This window comes from Pseudorca crassidens, chromosome 2, assembly GCF_039906515.1.
Source record: "Pseudorca crassidens isolate mPseCra1 chromosome 2, mPseCra1.hap1, whole genome shotgun sequence".
Taxonomy (NCBI): Eukaryota; Metazoa; Chordata; class Mammalia; order Artiodactyla; family Delphinidae; genus Pseudorca; species Pseudorca crassidens.
In genome coordinates this window covers 153,214,405-153,235,790 of record NC_090297.1, presented here as the reverse complement: position 1 = coordinate 153,235,790, position 21,386 = coordinate 153,214,405, and the positions used below count along the sequence as shown (strand labels likewise).

Here is a 21,386-nt window from a genome sequence, read left to right as displayed (position 1 = left end):
AGGGAGAAAAGGATGGGTGAAGCTCGGAATTTTAAAGGCAGAGAAACTCCTGTGTATGGTTCTGTAATGGTGGATACAGGTTATTGCACATTTGTCAAAAATCATATAATGTACAAAACAAAGAGTGAAGTCTCAAGTAAAGCATGGACATTAGTTAGTAATAATGTATCAATACTGGTTCATTAACTATAACAAATGTATTACGCTAATGTAAGATGTTAATAATAGGGGAAACTGGGTAGAGAGGTAAGGAGGTATGAGAATTCTGTCCTTTCTGCTTAATTTTTCTGTAAACCACAAACTGCTCCGAAATAGTCTGTTAATTTAAAAAACAAATCTAGACCTGCATACAAAACTTGCACGTAAATCCAACCACAGCAGCATTATTCATAAGAGCCCCAAAGTGGAAATACCCCAAATGGCCATTTACTGTGAATGGATAAATGAAACATAGTAATATCTACACCATGGAATATTATTCAGCCATAAAAACAAATCAAGTACTGATGCATGCTACAACATGGATGAACCTTGAAAACATGCTAAGTAATTGTATGATTCCATTTGTATGCAATGTCCAGTCTAGACAAATCTGTACAGACAAAGTATATTAGTGGCTGCGTAGGGTTTGGAGAAATGGGGGAGTGAGTGACCTATAATAGATTCTTTTTCTTTTGGGGGTGGATGAAAGTTCTAAAATTGATTGTGGTGGTAGATGCATAACACATTAAATTGTACACGTTAAATAATATGGAAAGTAAATTATATCTCAATGAAACTATTATTTAAAATTATGATTAATGTATTAAAAAAAGGACAACATGTACAATTTAAGCAAAAATTATCTGTGAAATGCAACCAAAAGAAACTTCTAGAATTAAAAATGCTGAAATTAAGCACTCAGAAGATCGGTTGAACAGTACCTTAGTCAAACAAAAAAAAGGATTACAAATGTCAATTAAAAAATAACTACACTAAAATTTGGAGGGAAAATGATGGAAAACAGAGAAATAAGTACTTAACACATATAGAGTATATATAAAACACTGTGTCTAGCCAGCCCCAAGTCACACAGCCTAGGGAGGAGACACACAGCCTACCTGAATCACAAGGACTTCTCCAAAGGAAAAATGAGGTTCTGATGCCAGAAGTGGACGGAATGAATTGCAAAGAAAAAGAACAACGGTAAACTATAATCTAGATATACATCGGTAAATACATAGGTTCCCTGAGGTTGTGATCTGGTACAAACAATAAAAAAAAAAAGATAAGACTCATAGTAGAGGCTGCTAGATTCTGCTGAGGAAAATGTACAGGGAGGGAAGAGTTGATTTATTTCATTATTTTTTTAGAGTCCACATTATAAGTGACATCATGCACTATTTGTCTTTGTCTTATTTCACTTAGCATAGTGTCCTCCAGTTTTATCCATGTTGACTTAAATGATAGGATTTTCTTCTTTTTTAAGGTTGAATAATATTCCATTGTATATATATACCATATTTCCTTTATCCATTAATCTACTATGGACACTTACGTTGTTTCCATACTCTGGCTCTTGTGAATAATGCTACAATGAACATGGGAGTACAGATATCTTCAAATAATGATGATGTCTCCTTTGGATATATACTCAGAAGTGGGAGTGAGGAAGAACTTATGACACAAATCGACCATGTGTAAAAGATGTTGTAGGAATGAAAAAGTCTGAACACCTAGGAAGAGTGTGGAGTATTTGGAAAGGTCATTGTTCAAGGGCATACGTAGTTTAAGATTATGACATTTCAGTGAGCCTGTGTGCATGAAGGCTTGCTTATATTTTGGGATTTGAATATAGTGCAAAGAAGTGTTGCTAAATTTTCGATCAACATCAAAAAAGAGTGGAAATGTTTTTTCTTTTATTATGAAACTGCAGGAAAGGCAAGCCTAGAATTCTAGGCCCACTAGAATTTTCCATGATGATAGTACTAATTTAGGAGAAGAAGAATCCAAGGCCATAGAACAATTTTGAAAGCAAAATAAGACTGCTGAGTCTTCACCCAGTGTATGAGATTAAGTTTTAATGGCATATGATGAAGTGGCCATGACATAGCCGGCAGAGCTCGTTGAGTTGTTGAAAATGGCTCTTGAAGCTACAGGAAATGGACAGTAGACATAGAAAAAGAACAAGGTAAATCCCAAAGAGTGGAAGGACAAAATTAATCAAGAGAAAAGTCAAAAATCGAGAAGAAAAGCAGTAAACTTGACAAATAAAACCAAAAGCTTTTTCTTTAGAAAGACCAATAAAATAAGCAATACTTGGCAAATATGATAGTGATGAGACTAGCTATAAAACAGAGAATTTTTTTTTAATTACAAAAGAATACTGTGGTAGCTTTATACCAACACATTTGAAAATATGGACAAAATGGCTGATTATTGATTAGTTATGTGCAGCCATTATTTACTTCACAGATGGTGGTACAATTTACTGAACAAAGGAATACTGACAAAGGACCACATTTGAAAAAGAAGGTCGAGAATTGAGACTCAAAACTTGGCAAATTTGAGGTACCTTTGAAGTATATACTTATCCCCTGGGAAGGGACCAAAAGGTGCCCCAACTCTCCTCCTTCAAAAATTCATTACTGTGTGTATTCCAACCTCTTATGCTGATCCATCAGTCAGAAGTCCTGATAGTATGTCCCAGCAAGGCCACTTCTAAATTTTTACCAAGAGGAAATGAAAGTATATCATCCACACAAAGACTTGTAGACAAATATTCCTAACAGATTTAGTTATAAAAGACGAGACGGGAAACAACCCAAATGCCCATCAGGAAGTGCAGAGTTAAATTGTGGTATATTCTTGTAGTGGAATACTATTCAGCCATAAATAAGTAAGTGAATAAATGGAGTAAGCTATTGATATGTTCAACGACATGAATGAATCTCAAAATCATTATGCTGAGTAAAATAACCCAGACCAAGAAAAAAAAGCATAATGCCATTTTTATAAAATTCTAGAAAATGTAAACTAATATATAGTGAGTAAAGCATAGAGAGAAGAAAGCATTGCAAAGCTGCACAAGAAAACACTGGGAATTATAATATATTTGGTATTTTGTTTGGGATGCTGGGTTTGTGGGTCTACGCATATATTAAAACTCACAGTATTTAGTATACTTTAAATATGAACAATGTATTGTGTGTAAATTGTACCTCAATAAAGTTATTAAAAAGTCAAACCCCTGATCACCTGCTTCCAACCAGGTGAGCTCTCATTCCCTGTTCTGTGTCCCATCATAACAACCTATTTGATAATTAGCAGCATACCTGTTTGCTCCTTCTCTCCCTATGGATTTCCAGCTGGGCGCCAAAAGAGATTAAGTGTCTCTTACAAACCTAACACAGTGAATGAAAGGATGAAGCACTGGTAGTCTCACTCATGCTGGTAAATATCTGAGAATGAACATCTTTTCCTATCAAATCAGGTCCTATGAGGACAGGGCAATAGGGGATGGATCAATGGTGGATACTAGGAAAGGTGTCTGCTTACTGTGCTCTGGTATGCAAGTGAGGGACAGGAGGGTAAACAGGAGAGGGAGTGAGATAGTTAGGAAACAGTGCTTTAACTTGAGACACATGTAGAAACCAGTAAAGAAAAATCTACATGGAGGTGGAACACAATATAAAAACTATCCCATTTAATTTATGCTACCTGTGAGACACCAAAGAACAATGCTTACATTTTAGGAATGGTGTTGGAAGTGCAAATCGAGAGAGAGATTTTGTGCATATGTTAGATGCAGCCGTCCGGGAACACCCATTCTGGAATGAAGCAATGTCACGTCACTTTGGGGTTTCACTGTCATTCAGCTTCACGCTGAGCTCACTGCCCTCAGGAAGCTAGCAGGTTAGACGCTTTAACTGAGAGGGGAAAGCTTTGAGTCCTCGGAGATAGTCCTGTAGCTGAGAGTTTAATTTTAACTAAATGGAAACGGCTCATGAAATAAAAGCAAGATTGAGCCTTTATGGAACATTTTAGGATTGTACATGGCGGCAGTCCCAAGATGAAAAACCAGGGTCCAAAGGTAATCTTAAAAAGATGCCTGTAGGGTCACTTAAAGCATCTGAAATGACCTACCATGGAAAATAAAATCCTAAGGGGCAAATCCTTGTGCTTTATCTATGCATACAATTGGAAAGTTAAATAGTTATCTAGCTGTTTTTAGATATTCAGTTTTATGCAAACGATGTTATTCTTAATGGCATTTTTGTAAGGCCCTCATTGCATACCATTTTAATTAAATTGTTATTTATTTAGCCACTGTGTTCACTGCCACGGAGCTGTAAATTATAATTTAAGATATAATTATTTCCTGATTTCAAGGATTAGCCTCTCCCTGCGCTACTTAAATAATACTTAAATACTTAAATACTATGATAGAAATTCTGTGATTCAACACTCAACTGAAAGATAAGAACAGTGTTTCAAGGGGGTTGGAAGAAGAGAGATCTATGTAAGCAATATGGAACAAGTAACTTTGCAAAGAAGAGATGGGCTTTGAGGCTACTCTTGAAGGATTCTTGAACTGGGGAAGTGATATAAGATACAGAAGGGCATCCACATAGGAGAACAGGAGGCGTACAAGAGAGATACCACAGAAAGCTCTCAGGATTCCCTCCTTGTTAAAAAAAAAAAAATCTTATGGTGTCTGAGTTTGTTCAAAGTCTAAGAAAAATATTAGCATAGCAGGGCTTCTCTATAATGCTGTAATGATCGAACCTGAATTAGAAACCACCTCAGGACAGAGGGAGGGTAAAAAGGCGTCAATTGTCTCCCATCAACACCCACTGTAGACATAGTTCATAGATTAAAATCCTTTTTGACTGTGGGCCTCAGATTGGACTGCCTGGGAATATGGTGTTCCACAGCACAGGCTAGTTTTATCTGTTTCTGGATTTATTTTTATGCTTATTTTAAACTTCTGTAGTGAGAGATACTCTAGCAGGGTACTAAATATCAAAATGGAATTCGTCTTTACTAATGGCTTTAAAGTTAATCTGGGTTAGGGATTATAAAATTATAGATACTAGTATTTCCCTACTGTGTGATGAAAGCAACCCATGCTATACCATGCATTTAAGAAATGTCACCACACAAATCCCAAGATGGTCTTCCTCCACAATTCCAATGGCCAAATCCTTCAGGAACAGAATGCCATCCTCTTCTTAAATAATAATGTTAGATATAGTACTATTTTTTAGAGTTGCTTGAGGGTTTGTTTTCTTGGTTTTTTTTTTTTTTTTTTTTTTTTTTGCAGTACGCGGGCGTCTCACTGTTGTGGCCTCTCCCATTGTGGAGCACAGGCTCCGGACGCGCAGGCTCAGCGGCCATGGCTCACGGGCCCAGCTGTTCCAAGGCATGTGGGATCTTCCCGGACCGGGGCACGAACCCGTGTCCCCTGCATCGGCAGGCGGACTCTCAACCACTGCGCCACCAGGGAAGCCCTGTTTTTTTTTTTTTTTTTTTTTTTTGATGTTAACTATAACAGGCCAAATAGGAGGCATAATCAATATGAGAGGAAGATCAACTTGCCTAGGGCCACAGATACCGCAAATAAAATAATTTTAACACGTATTTAATATTTTACAGGTTCTAGGCAAGATTCTATGAACTTTCACATACATTAAAATCACCATAACAACTGTGTGAAGAGAATATTATTAGCCCCATTTTATGGATGAGGAGACCCAGGCTCAGTAAGATTAAAAGCAACAGAACACAGATATAAACTCAGGTCATCTGACCCCAATCCCAATATTCTGTGTAATCATCACGATTAAAGTAACATGTATTAGGTACTTGCTCTATGCCATCTTCTCTGCTAAGTGTTTTATATAAATCATCTCATTCCCAGCATAATGTCCCTAGAAAGGAATATCACTGGCTAACATTCACAGATTCAGGAACACGTTGATCAAGGTCACACAGCTGATAAGTAACCCAGCTAGAACTTGAAATCTGAGTTTAGAACTAACACTCTTTATTAATATATTTTGCTGCCTCTTAAAGGATAGTGCAATCCTAAAAGTGAATTCAGTTACAGGTATTAGGACCTTATTCAGGCAATATCTATGTGATAAGGTGAGGGAGAAAATCCATTCTCTTGGGGAATCAGACAGCAATCACACATTGAAATCTCATTAGAAATTAGTTACAGGAAATAATACGTTTAAATGTTTCAGTATATCATCCTCCTCCACAAAAAGGACACTTCCATTTTCGCTTAATATCCTATCCTTAATTAGCAATGACAAGAGCCTCAATTATGGATTGCTTTCTATATGTGCCTAAAGCCATGCTTAGAAATTTATATAAAATATCTAATTTAATCCTCACAACCAGACTATTAAGTCTATGATTTCTTCCTGTGAATCAAGGGAACAGTATACAAAGCTCAAAGAACTCGAACAGGTACTAACCTACCTAGTTAAGGGAAGCAGAGCAATTCTGGCCCACAAACACCTTGGAAGCTAATCATCTCTGCCTTTCACATGGAAGCCACAGTTGTGAGATTATTCAGCAGTCACCTGGTGAGATGTAATGCATTTATCTGATACGACTGTGGGAAGTGTGCTATAAAAATAAACCCAGTGTGCCTTGCTTGTTGTGCCGAAGAAACCTCCCTGGACAGTGTGAGTGGATAAAATATTGAAGAAATATTGCTGCCCATGATTAGAGTTAGAGAGATGGAAAAAAATGAGGCATATATTTGAGAAGGGGATAAACAGCCACAGACTTCCTTACTTTTGTCCAGAGAATGTGAGCAATTCAGCAAAGAGCTCACTAGCCTTCCTCTGTGTAAAACTGTTGCTAGATGTTAACTTGCCGGGGCTGCAGGACCCAGCACCTCCTGCATGTATACCCTGTCAATGGAATGTGAGCAAAGGTAATGAATGTCACTTCTGGGATGGAGTGATTAAGAGCAGAGCCTCTACACGCTTTTCTCCTCTGTCTTCCAATTACATTCCAAAGGCTTTGAGGCCCTAGGAAATAGAGTCAGGACACAGAAGAAGCCTGGGCTCCTAATTCACTTCATGGAGAAAAGATCTCAGCAAATAAAAAATATCATGTTGGATTATGTCCTTAAAAGCACAAACTCTATTAGATAGATTTCCATCTTGGGCAGGTGAATACTCAAATACATAATAAGACTAAATAAAATATTTTTCTCCTGATATTCTGTTCATAAGACTATAATGATACTTGTCCAACTGTACAATAATTATGTGGTAACCTCTATGACTCCCCTCAAGACTGGGAGACCCTCCAAGGTAATGATAATGACTTTTTCACCTTTCCAGCTCAGCACCTAGATCAATACCAGGTATAGTATCCACAGTAACAAATATTTTGTGAATATATGAATGATGTTTAAATAGATGAATACAAGTATGAATAAATGAGTGGAGAGACTGGAGTATACAGAGAATAAAACAATTATTTTCATAACAAGACCACACAAATTACTTTCCATTTGACTTTAGAATGCATTTTTGAACTTATATTTAAATGTGGGTGTGTCAAAATCCATTCAAAATCATTCAAATAATAGAATTAAGTCAAACCATCAGAGGTTAAAAAAAAGAAAAGAAAAAAGCTTGTCTCTTTTGTTCTTCATCCTCAATTTCTCTCCCTAAACCTTTCTGGCTTAGGCAAAGCACCAACCTAACTTGAATTGTCCTTTTTCATTCAAAGTGTGTTACCTTCCTGCTGAGTGTCTTAAGTAAAAGATAAAGAATAAATATGTTCTCAGCTCCTGTGAGGCTGCACGTTTAGTCTAGGTAAAGAAAGGGTAAAATAGAGAAGTTTGCCATTTTTTATATTACTTTCAAAGTTCTTCAAGGCTGTTTTAAGTCACATACCTGAATCAGAGGGTACCAAGCAGTCTGCTTAGGTATACAGTTCTGAATCTAATGTTTGTAAGTGGGACATGAGATAATGATCCCCTCAACCCTTGGGGCTGCCTGCTACAGCCTGGGTTACCCAGAACCCTGGAACTATTCACATTCAGCCACAAATAGCCTCTCTAGGGTCTCCCAGGAAGGTTACCAGAGAGAGTGAGTCAGACAAAAGGTCAAAAGTGGTCTCGGATGGCAGACACAGTGAGAAACGCCACACCCATGGGTCCATCAAAGTTCTCTCGCCGTTCAACCAGCGGGCATCAACTTGTGCAACAGCCAGCGGCGAGTATGCCAATGCTCATGGTGAACAAGAGATTGCTAGGACTGCTACAAGAACTAATGATCCAGAGCAAAGATACAGCAGGTCAGGGGCGGGAGTCCCAGGAGACCTTGTCAGCGTGGCTTTAGGTGGTTACCCGCCCATCTCTGTCTTCATGTAAAGATGATATGACCGCCTAGTGGATGTGAAGGCTCTACCACAGTCTGTGCCTTCTACCATCATTATTGGGACATACCTTATAAAAGCAACCACCAACTTGGAACGAAATCAGTCTCATACACATCATCAGATGATACTGCAATGAGTTTTTGTGTGCCAAAGAAAGAAGAAACTAGATTCTTTTAAAAACACTGGCTTGAAAAATTTTGAATGATCGTAAAAATGATTAAAATTTTGTCTAATGTGACGATCAAAAATAGATGTTATTAAAACACTGATTAGAATTACAGTCACAACTTCAAGAGTAAGACCTGGTAAACAAAACAAAACAAACAAAAAAACCAAAAAACACTTATGTTTGTGGAAGCAACTACAAGTTTCTCATTAAAAATCCTGAAAAGCATTACTTGAAAATTATGTAAATTAAGTATTTGATATCTTCCCCAATACTTTATACTTTATTATGGCTTGTTATTTTAAATTTTTATTTATATTAGTTGCTTTACTTTATCATTGTTTAATATAAAGGCTATACAATTTTTACCAAGCTCCACTTAGATCCCTTCTAGTTTATTCTAGTATAGCATACAAGTATCATTTAATAAGTGTGCCATGAAGTGAAAACAGTAAGCAGTAGTACCCAACTATATAAGCAGCATATTAATATTCACAACTAGACAATGTGTTCTAGAGTCGAAGGGGGCAGAACCCAGAAGATACCCTTAGCCTACTGATTAGGTAAATATTCAATTTAAGATTATATATTCCCTAGACCCCACCAAAAAATAGATACCAGTGTAATAATAAGATTTGAGGTCTGTAATTTTATCTAGCAATGTAGCCCTTAAGGCAGCAATCGCTGGTGTTTCATGAATTAATTGCCTACCGTGGAGCTTTTCAACATAGAATACAAATTAATCCCACACACCTTACTATTATAAAATTTACTTACATTTTTCATGACACATGTGGAATCTAAAGATTTATAAATATGGAGTAGATGATGCTTTCCATTTAAATTTGGCATCAAGCTATCGCTCTGAGCCCAAAATAACAATGCAGACAACGCTGGTTTAAAAAAAATCCCAGATTTACTTAATTTTGGCTGTTTGTTCCTTTGCCTAAGTGTTTGGTTTTTTCTTTTTTTTTAATCTTACTCTATAAAGCCAAGCCAAAGTTCTTTATTCAAAGAATCAGATTTTTTGACTGATGGTGAAAGCAGATGGATCACAAAATTAGGAGGTAGGACAACTGGATATTTCTGATTACAACTCTTTTACAGATTTGTTTGCTTGAGTATGGTTTTTTGCTTCTTATTTGAGCTAGAGTTTCCTCATCACTAGAATGAAGATTTTCATTAAATATTTCTGAGTGTTCTTTTGAGCATCATGTGAATTTGTGATCCTGTCTAACTTGTTGCAGAAAAAATTTAAATGTATATAATCTTAGAAGTATTTATACTAGTTATAAATTCAAACAAAGGGATTTTAAACGCTGAATTATCCTGATTTTATGCCATGCTGCCACTAATAAACAAACAGCAAGTTCCCTGATAGTGATTCTCTATTATAGGATATTGACATATTTTGGGATTTGGAGGTTGGATTGACCTCCCCCTGTTTACAAGACACAACTTGTATATAATCTTAGAAGTATTTATACTAGTCATAAATTCAAACAAAGGGATTTTAAACGCTGAATTATCCTGATTTTATGCCATGCTGCCACTAATAAACAAACAGCAAGTTCCCTGATAGTGATTCTCTATTATAGGATATTGACATATTTGGGGATTTGGAGGTTGGATTGACCTCCCCCTGTTTACAAGACACAACTTTCTGATTTGCCACCTGCTATGTCTCCTATTCATCTTTTTGTAAGACTTTTTAAACATTAAGCAAAACCCTCATGGTACAGAATTTCCCACAAGTGGCCCACATTTGAACAGCGGAATTCAACTGAGACTTGAAGATGGGCCACACGCAGCACACCCTGCTGACATGGTCGTCTACCCACGTCCCTCCTTTTCTCACTGCCTGGTAATTGAAGTGTTTTTTTGTCAGTGGTGTCAAAGCCTGTCTCCTAGGCTGTCTTATAATTTTTAAATCCCCGACAAGTCCACCACAGTGATCCAGCTCCTTGCACTTTATAGGTGCTCAAGATCTATTGGCCAAGCCAACACGTCTCTCTCAGTTTCTCTAGACTTGCAGGTCCTTAACTGCAGACCCTAGGGTGACTGGGAGACACAGCAACTGGCCTGGAAGAAACTGTGCATAAACCACAGATTTTTACTTATGCAGCTTTGTGCATTAATTCTGGATAAGCACATGATAGAATGTCATATGTGTGAATTTTATTTTTCAGGTGTAGTGATGGTGGAAAAGAGGCTGGTAATACTGCATTACAAAAAATCTGATAAATCCAAGCAATTCAGTTCAAAATGGTCAATTAAGGGGGAAAATGCAGTCATTTAACTTGATAATTCTACATGATACATTAAGTCTCTCACAGACTCCACCAAAATGAAAGCGAAAAGAGTTGAACGAAGGTAGAGGAAGATTTTCTTTAAGGTCCACTACTTGATTTCTTTTAGCTCCTAAATATGTGAGAAGCAGTAAAGCATGGTGCTCAGGCCATTGTACTCACCTGATCTTGGAGTTGGGCAGTGTAATTTGTGTACTGGCTGAACAGATCATAGGCAAATTCTTAACTTTTCTCTTCCTCAGTGTCTTCATCTGTAAAATGGGGATATTATTGGTACTTACTTCTTAAGAGCTTTGTGAGGATTAACTACACTAATCCATGGACAAGAGACATGTTGTCTGCATAACAGGTACCCAATAAGTTACAGTGATTGTGTTGTGTTGTTGATAATGCCCATGACAATAATGATGGCATGTGTCTATTTTTATCATTATAGTGTGATTACACGTCATATATGTTGTATCTCCTTGTTCTGAGATTAACATAGCCTCTTTTAGAGACCACCAAAAGGCTCAACAGTGTTGGTGAGAAACATCTGTGAGCAACAAACATTCAGAAACAGACATTCAATTAAGACGACCGCTTCCAGAAGCAGTCTCTGAAGCATGTCTGATCTAGAAGGGATGCCCCCATGCACTTCCTGCTGGGAGAGAATCTTCTATTGTTGCCAGTCAGGATCATTCCCTGTTGGTTTAAATTAACCTGAAAGATCGTCAGCAGTTTAGGTATGTTTAGCTCAACATCGCAGATTGTTTATACCTGTGATGCAGGCACGTCAAAAAAACAACCACTGAGCCACTGGCTTAGGGTTTCCAGCTGAAGCTACAGCGGTTCTTTTCTGTAAGCACAGGAAATCAGCCAAGCTCAGTTTGCTTAAGACATTCAGGTAAACCGTTTGCTTGGTCAGAGCACTCTCTCCCAGGAACGACCAAGATATTCTGAATCATTTACTTCTTTCCCATTTGCCATTCTTTTCATGAGGTGGATTCCCCAATCGTAAACACAAAGAAAGTGTTTAATCAGAAGCAGCCAGAAGTGATTGGTGATAACTGGGATTTAATGGCTCAATCTCAAATCTAGTTTCAGTTGTGTTTCACCAGAGATTTTTCAGATTCTTGCTATGAGAGTTTGGCAGAAGACAATAAAAATCATGATTTCCTCACTTTTTTCTGATGTTTTGCTATGGCACTAAATAATATGTTCAGTATTCCCCTGGAAATATATAAAGCACTTTACGTGGTGTGTTCATCATTTGCCTCTGACTAAAATGTCCAAATGACTGAGAATTAATGAAAATCATTATGGATAGGAGCAAAGGATATGTACCAAGATGTTCACTAAAGCATTGTCTACAATTGTGAAAATGAAAACATATATTATAAACTATATAACAATAGGCATGAAGTATTTACTACTACATGGACTACTATGAAACCATTAAAATAATGATGTAGAAACAAAAAAATGTGAAAAACGGGTTTAAAATAAAACAATAACACACTAATATTAGATTATTTAGTTATTATTCTGGGTCCAACCAGAAGAAAAACAAACAGTAATTTGAGCATGGAAAGTGTAATGAAAAAACTATTAATTTATGAAAGAGGATTAGAGTAAGGAAGGAATGGCCAGCGACAAGTAAAGAGAACGCCAAAACACACAGTTAGCAGAAATAAGGAGAGCCGCTAACCCTCCAGTTGAAAAGAAGACCTCCTCCTCCCTGCCCACAGGACTGAGGTCCAGACCCGGTTGAAAAGGGCATGACTGTGGCTCACTGGATGGTAAAGAAGCTGCTGTGGTGTCTCACGGTGGAACTTTCTGGAAATATGCCCTCTGTAAGTTGCTGGAAATCCACATTCCAGGGTTCCAGTTAAGCTATGCACGGGGAGATTTCTCACCTGAGGCGCTACTCCAAAACTGCGTGATAGAAGATGCTGACGGAAGCTGTTGTCCACTGCTCTCTCTGCGCACTGCTGAAGCCGACTACTGGAGAAGTTCTGAGCCCCGGGAGCAGGGCTGAGGACGCCCTCGGTGCTGCAGGAGTGAGTGGGTGCTGAAGATGCCACCAAGAACCTTCCCAGCAAGCACCGGGGCATCACGAAGCAACACCTTCCTCAGGTGCCATCAATTAGGAAAGCCTAACATCACACGAGCTGGCCAAGGAAAAACTATTTAAAGGACCCATAGCACTTTTCACAGAGCAAGTAACAAAAGAGTGAATTTCGAGCTGAGAGGCGGTAACCAATGTTACCTCAAGAAAAATTAAATTAAACCGGAGGTTTTTGTTTTTTTTTTGGCGGTACGCGGGCCTCTCACCGTTGTGGACTCTCCCGTTGCGGAGCAAAGGCTGCGGACGCGCAGGCTCAGCGGCCATGGCTCACGGGCCCAGCCCCTCCGCGGCATGTGGCATGTGGGATCTTCCCGGACCGGGGCACGAACCCGTGTCCCCTCCATCGGCAGGCAGACTCTCAACCACTGCACCACCAGAGAAGCCCTAAAAAGGAGTTTTTATCACATAATCAGTGAAATGCAAATTCAAGCAATAAGATGCCATTTTTGACTAAAAAACAAACTGACACACAGAGTATATAATATTAAAACGTTAACAATGGCTCTCTTTGGGTGGGAAATTACCAGTGAATTTCTCATTTTTCTTGGGGCATTGCCATATTCCTACAATATAAATGTACATAGATTTCCAATGCACAAAAATAAAATACCATTATCAACTCAGCTACCCAATAAACTTAATATTCACTCAATAACTTTTACTCTGTATTTAATTACAGCATAAAATGTAAGAACAAATGCAATATGGATGCTGCATATTAAAGGGCCTCGATCAGTTTTACTCATTTTGTGGAATCAAGGAAAGGACCATTCAAGCGTTTCCATGAGTTTCTCTTCCATTCTACCTAAAACTCCCTCTTGCTGGAGGAATTCTGTCGATCAAATTCTAGTTATCCAAATCAACACATTTAATATATCTTACAGGGGTATTAGCGCTTTGTGTGTGTGTGTGTGTGTGTGTGGAGGGGTGGTGGGTACAGGTGAAATAAGTTTAGGAAATGATCAATGTACCAAAGGGGAACAGGTTTACATATCATTGTTTCTATCTGTACATACCACACAGGTTTGTACAGAACTGCAATAGTGTTTGGATCTAGCTAGAGCCTGGATATGATTCTGCTTTACCAACCCAACAAGGAACTTCTTCTGTGCACATGATTAAATCAAGGTGAATGAACATGTTTGGGGGAAGTTTTAAAGGCCTACACAAAGCACTACAGCTCTGTCAAGTGATGTAATATAATTATAAAAGCTCTTTAAAAAAATTTACTGTTGCCTTTCAGTCTACCTTCCTGTATTTTACTACACTCTACCTTATTTTAAATGTGATTTAAGGAAATGTTTTGCTCCATACTTTCTTAGTCTATCCCTCCCTTTCTTCCTCTCTGCCTTATAAAAGAATAAGTATATAATCGAGTCAAAAAAAACCCCCCAGCTTATTTGTAAAAGAAGCTTCAACTAGCAACCTAAGTGTCCATCGATGGATGAATGGATAAAGAAGTGGCACATATATGCAATGGAATATTACTCAGCCATAAAAAGAAATGAAGTTGCTTTACTTGTAGTGAGGTGGATGGACCTAGAGTCTGTCATACAGACTGAAGTAAGTCAGAGAGAGAAAAACAAATACTGTACGCTAACACATATATATGGAATCTAAAAAAAGAAAAAAGGCTCTGAAGAACCTAGGGGCAGGACAGGAATAAAGACGCAGATGTAGAGAATGGACTTGAGGACACGGGGAGGGGGAAGGGTAAGCTGGGACGTAGTGAGAGAGTGGCATGGACATATATACACTACCAAATGTAAAATGGATAGCTAGTGGGAAGCAGCTGCATAGCACAGGGAGATCAGCTCGGTGCTCTGTGACCACTTAGAGGGGTGGGATAGGGAGGGTGGGAGGGAGGAAGATGCAAGAGGGAGGAGATATGGGGATATATGTATGTGTATAGCTGATTCACTTTGTTATAAAGCAGAAACTAACACACCATTGTAAAGCAATTATACTCCAATAAAGTTGTTAAAAAAATAAAAATAAGCTTTTTAAAAAAGCTTCAACTACAAAGGGACATGTTACTGCCTGCTACCATCAATATAATACCTAACAATTTATCATTGACGCTGTAAGAAAGTTAGTGGTGTACCTAAAACCATCTTTTATTTTAAATATCCCTTGTTGTGCTAGTAATGATTTTCCTTTATTATCCCCAAGTCATATATTTAAACCTAAAGAGACAAACCCAATTTCACTTCTCTAAATTATTCTACTGTAACCACATGTACCCTAACTGTAGGAGATGCTTGAGCCATTTTCTACTTAAAATTCTGAAAGACTCGTGCTCACATAATCCCCACTGACACTTCTGCAAATGACCAAAAATTTCATAAAGGCCACTGGATCAGAACAATTAGTGGGTACATCAAGTAAAAAGCAATATAAAGGGTTAACACTAAGAATACCTTGAGGGAAAAGCCTAATTGTGTGCCTCTGTAGGTAAGACATCCATATTTCTTTTAAAATGCTTTTAGGGCAATACTACAGATGCATGTTAATATACCCTGCTTGATTTAAAAAAAACTTTAATGGTGGAACATATCAAATTCAAATCGCACAAGTTGCAGCGCTTGATTTTTCTTAAAAGGTCCATTTTTACTCCTTACTCTTCAATCTTGACATCACTTTTAGAATGCGTCCCCAACACCTGCCCCCTGACCCAGGCAGGCAGTGATATTTCCTTACATCTATGTTTCTTTTATCACATTGCATCATAATCATTTACTTAATCAACTTTCTGCTTCACTACAATATGAGTCCTGTGAAGCCAGGATCCATGTTTTATTAAGTTTGAATCTCCAAAGTTTAGTGGATTTGCTGTTTCAACAAATATTTATTAAATGTCTACTCTTTCCCAGATGTGTGTGCTGGGTATAAATAAGGTGGCTTGTCAAAAAGAGAGATGCGGTTCTCGGGCTCATGGAATTTAGAGTTCAGTGAGGGAAACGGTAAATTAACAAGAAAACATTCTAACAAATAATTACAAATTCATACAAGTTCTATAATATAAAAGACAAAGACGTTGCGACACATATTAACCTGGGGGAATTTCTCGGGATAAACAGGACAAGGCCACCCTTGGAGGCCACTTGGAAGCCACTTGGAAGTATGTGAGGCTCAACATAAGGGAATAGAGTGTGTGAAGTTTCTGAGTCCAGGAGAACTCAGCAGGAATAAATGGAGGAATGAAGAAATAAATGATTTGGAAATGAACACTGTGGCAACATGATGGAAAGTTGAAACATTACCTGTGTCTCTAAGAAGCTTATAAGCAGCAAGGAAATTGAGCCCGAGAATCCCCATCCTTTCCGTCCTGCAAGTCACTCAACCTATTTCTATTCTTTTTTCTTTTAACCAAGGCAGACACTGCTAATCAATCATGGCATTCTTCCCCCCTAAGGCTGGACAGAGCTTAAATTTTTTTCTTAATTCAGTGCTTCTGCCAAACATTACCACTCATTCAAAATGGGCACTCAAGATGATACCCTTTTGCCCTTCCTGATGTAAGCGGTTAATACCATTTTTACCTAATTAATAAACATTTGATATTGGCTTGAGGGGGACAAGAGGTAGCAAACTGAGCTAATATATATAAAACAGCGAAGGTTGTAAATGGATAAGCAGCCTGGCTCATTACAGGTGCTGAATTGATAGGAGTGATTATAATGATGCTGGGAAAATATGGGGCATCCAGTAATTGATGGGAGCTAGCATTTGAGGCTACTCCTGAGGGTGAGAGAAATTACCAAGTGGGAAGCACTGAGTCACTGAAGTCACTCTTTCATAACGTCATATGTTAGCTTGGGACAGCCAAGCTAATATTTTCTCAAAAATACAGAGAAAAGAATATCTTTACACTCAAGCAAAAAAAAAAAAAAAAAAAGATCATCATCAGAAAGGATATATGCAGTTGGAAACTAGCATCTTGACCTAGTCCTAGTATAATTAGAAATGAAACCTCATCAGCTTTACTGACTTCACCACTTAGTCCGTGTACCAGAACTTCAGCAAGCCAGAGTTAGCCAGTCTAAAACATTCAGTTTTCCCCCACCTGCACTGAGTGAACCATGCATCTTAGGTATAAAATGATAGCATTTATAATTTAGTAAGAGCTAAACCCAGAAGTACTCTAACATATTATTAAGGTTGAAAATTTCTTAGAAACCAAAGAAATACAAAGGTTTAGTTCTTATGATGACATTAATTGGAAATACGTTGCATCTACTACATGTTGAGAATCTCCTTGGATATGAATTGATGCACTGAGACCTAGCCATAGGATATAGCTACCCAATCCACTGCCTACTTGTAAGTTCTTCTGAATAAGATTTTATTATATATTGTTTCACTTTAGAACTGCCTATGTTGGGCAGAGTAGTTTGCCTGAGTTATAGTAATAGTTACCACTTTGAGTGTCTGTTTTATGTCAGTGCCGTGCTAGGCCTTTTATATATATTATTTATAATGCATACAATAACCCAGTAAAGACTGACCTGATTTCTACCTCACAGACAAGGCAACTGCAGTTCAGAGAATTTAAGGAACTTGTTCAATTTACGTAACTAAATCAATGATAGGGATGGGATTTGGATGCAGTTCTGTCTCACTCCAGAGCTCATGTCATTTTCACTACCCTTTGTTGCACTTTGTTTGCACGTTACCCATTCCACAGCCACACACAGATTAGGGAAAATTAGAGGACCACCCCAGACACCACATTTTTAAGGGCCTGCCTTTAGGAAGGGGGAAAGCGGGCTAGCTTGTGGGGGAGAGAGTTGTTCCCATCTGATGCTAGGGCTTGTATAGCCTCCATCAGCCCCGGAATCTCTCTGACAGCACCTGAGCAATGTATGTGATCAACACTTTCCACCTTCCTTATGGTTACATATGCTGATTAATTTTTCCTGGTATAGATGCTCATTTTAACAAGTCACTCGTTGTAAACGGGGCCAGGTGTAGGGCCCATTTCCTGCTCCACCCACTTTATTGAAGCCAAATACTCCATCTATATCCTTCCCGAGTTGTATCTCACAGTTATAGACAACAGGCACTGTGAGTCTTAAGCATGAATAGATTGACATAAAAGCATTCTCTCTTCACTAAAAGGAAAAAAAAAAAGTACACTTACTGGGTGATAATATGGCAGGAAGCCTGCTATATATCTTTATAAACAGGGTACCGAGGTATAATTATTCCACTTTAGCTCACAGATGCTTTCACTCGTTTCCTGATTTTCGTTTTGTTTTGTGCGGCTCATGACAGACCAATCCATTTTTGCAGAGATCAGGCCCCGCAGCTCAGGGCCGACTCTCATAGATACTCTGAATCAAGTACAGAGATGAGCAGCTGGGAAGATGGGGGAGGCGGTCAGGGAGGCAGGGAGACCTGAACAGATGAGTAACGGGGACCAGGAAGGACGACAGAGGCTCCATACATGATTTAACATGAATATGGGCCCTCTTGCCAACCAGATGCATCATCTTTATGCAACTGGAATGACCCCTTTTCCCACACCTCCCTAGGCTACACAGAATGCTTTGACTGATTTTTATTGACAGCTCAGCATGTGCTATAACAGCAGTAGCACACCGAGTAGAACAGGTTGACAGTGTGGCAGATACCGCCATCCCTTTCCAATGTGTGTAGGCTTTCTGAGCAGGCCGCGGGTGTCCTGTGCACCTCACTCCTTTTCTAGCAGAGGCCAAGCGATGCAGACATTAACTATGCACCTAAATGAGACTCCTAATGAGACAGAGCAGGACCCTATGATCCTTTCCCCTAACCATGTCCTCTGCCTGCTTTTTGTCTGTGGAAAAACTTTAGCCAAAAATTAAGTTTAATCAGAGAAGTGAGAAAATGCAGAAGCAAAAAATAAAAGCAGTCAAACAGGACAAAACAATAATAATTTATCAGTAAGCAAAGTTAAGGACCTTTAGTTCCTCCTCAGTGGCTATAGATACTATTCTGAGCCATATCCTGTGAGCTGTGTGAAACCCCACTAGGTGAAGAAGTTAAGTAACTGATGACCAGACTGTAGGCATGACATAAGCTGCCACAATTCACAATTCTGAGAACTGGCCTCAAAGAAATGAGAACGAACCGACCCTGGAACTGAAGACTAACTGTACTTAAAACAATCAAGATGACACTGGTCAGACCACCGATGACCAATTTCAAGATGACGGTCAGAGCTGACTGTGCTGTTTCTGCGTGTAGCCCCCCTCCCTCCGCCTATAAAAGCTCTTGCCCCCTGATTGGGTGGGTGCAGGGAGTTGGCCTTCGGACAGGCGTCCTCCCTCCCACACCCCCTGGTCGCTGGCACCCAAAACAAAGTAAACTTTCCTTTCCACCAACCTTGCCTCTTTACTTGCTTTTGAGCGGCGAGCAGCTAGACCCCACCTCCGGTTACACTAACAGGAACGGCAAAGAGAAAAAATCATTTAAAAACATGATGTAGAGAACAAATGTATGGACACCAAGGGGGGAAAGTGGCGAGGGGAGGGTGGTGGTGGGATGAATTGGGAGATTGGGATTGACGTATATACACTAATATGTATTAAATGGATAACTAATGAGAACCTGCTGTATAAAATAATAAATTAAATTAAAAAATTAAAAAAAAAACATAAGTGGCATTTTATGCACCAGTTCAAATAAGGGGGAACCTAATCATTGTGAATGATAAACAAGTTTGTGAAAAACCCACTGCTTATTAGAACAGCACGCTCCATGTAAAAAGAAATTTTCTAATGGTAAATACAGCAGAAGGCTACAATTACAACCTTTCAATGATTGCAATCCACAGAAAAGCCATTTAGTGATAAATTGGAGAGCAAGAGGAGACTATCACCTGTTTAAGCTTCCACTGATTCTATCAAGTTGTTTGCCTGGCAGTATCTAGGCTATGATGGAAAAGCTGAGAAAAACTCATTTTTCCCCTATCTAAATATTATTAATTGCAAGCATTCATTTTGAAAGATTTGTGGCTCTTTGGGAGAAAAGGATCTGCTTGACAACTACTAATTATACTTAATAATAAATAATACTTATCATTTACATAATTATTTTCATATTTAAATCCTTTCACAGATTTTGTTTCCTCATATGGAATATCAGTGCAACTTGACTGCATATAATGTTATGATATTTCTGTGAAAACAGCCCCAAGTAGTAAGCTTTCATAAGAAAATTGGGGCCTTACTCTTATCTATATTAACAAGTGTTAACAAATCATTAGAATTTCCTTTTTCAGCACCTGAAGAGGCGGGCAGTACTGAACAACTATCTGAGGAGCACTGAACTGACTTTTTGGCAAAACACCCAGTTAACGCCAAAACTGTGCAAAAATATTTAGAAGAGGCAGAGACATGAGGCAACAAGATCAATGAGAGACGTATTAAATTAAAAGAAATGCCTATCTCTCTCTATCTGCCTACCTATCAACAGGGTGAAAACAAAAGAGCAAAACAAATGAAATCAATATACTTAATAGAGTTGTGAATGTAAAGGTCTGAATATAGTTTTAAAAAATTGTACGAGTTGGATATTTGACCTAGTGAGTACATGTGTAGAGATTTATTCTAAGGATTTCACAGAAATCTAGGTACCATGGCACTAACTGGAATACTATTTGTAAAAAAGAAAAACTTGGAAATAATTTGTTTCCAACAATAAGGCATTGTTTAAATAAGTGATATCATATGTTGAAATATTAAATAATTTTAAAATTTTCTAAATGAGGAATATTAGATCATGTGGGAAATTGTCATAACATTAGGTGAAAAGGTACTAGAAATTAAAATTATATAAACAGTATATCTTAGCCTTATTAAATAATGTATAAAATATATGTAAATATATATGTTTATATAAATATATATGCTTATATATGTGGGAAAATGCAAAAATGGAAAAGATAATATTTATCTCAGAGTTCTGCAAGTGTATTTATATTTTTCCTTTACATTTTTCTGTATTTTATAATTTTTCTACCCTAAAATATTAATTTAATTACTATATATTTTTGAACAACTCTATTTTTAAAAATTGTTTTTACATATAGAGTGGTCACGTGTTTGCTTAACAGAGTGCAAGTGAAAAATAAAGGCTGTTTTTGTGGTTCTCATGATGTTTAAAAGACTAAAACAAGTTCTGAGACCTCGAAGTCTACTTTGGCCACACAATTCCACATCTAGTCTGGGAGCTCATCATAAGACTATCAAGCAACTGGGTGAAAAAGATATTTGCTGCAACACTATTTATAATAGGAGAAACAAGGAACCAACATTAAGGTCTACCGAAAGGGGGTTTATGAAATGAATGGTGGTACAGCCACTGCCTAGAGCTACAGCTATTAAAATGATCATGTTCCGGGAACACAAATTCACCC

The 21,386-nt window shown here is 38.0% G+C and overlaps 1 protein-coding gene across 40 annotated transcripts in view; it reads right to left on the bottom strand.

Moving 5' to 3' along the window:
* LOC137219987 (uncharacterized) overlaps positions 1–21,386 on the bottom strand; it is a 134,821-nt gene that overhangs the window by 32,519 nt on the left and 80,916 nt on the right. For 13 of the 40 annotated variants that reach the window (XM_067729415.1, XM_067729411.1, XM_067729417.1 and 10 more), the window contains 2 exons: positions 12,771–13,366; positions 11,035–11,123 (listed from right to left, as the gene is read on the bottom strand). The exons of 13 other annotated variants lie outside the window; for them this stretch is intronic. In XM_067729415.1, coding sequence (XP_067585516.1) covers positions 11,035–11,123; positions 12,771–12,968 — 287 coding nt within the window. In that variant the 5' untranslated portion in view covers positions 12,969–13,366. Of the gene's footprint in view, positions 1–11,034; positions 11,124–11,908; positions 13,367–17,967; positions 18,097–19,351; positions 19,408–21,386 lie in introns of those variants that run through there. 14 more of the 40 variants (XM_067729426.1, XM_067729431.1, XM_067729428.1 and 11 more) reach the window with 10 other exon arrangements.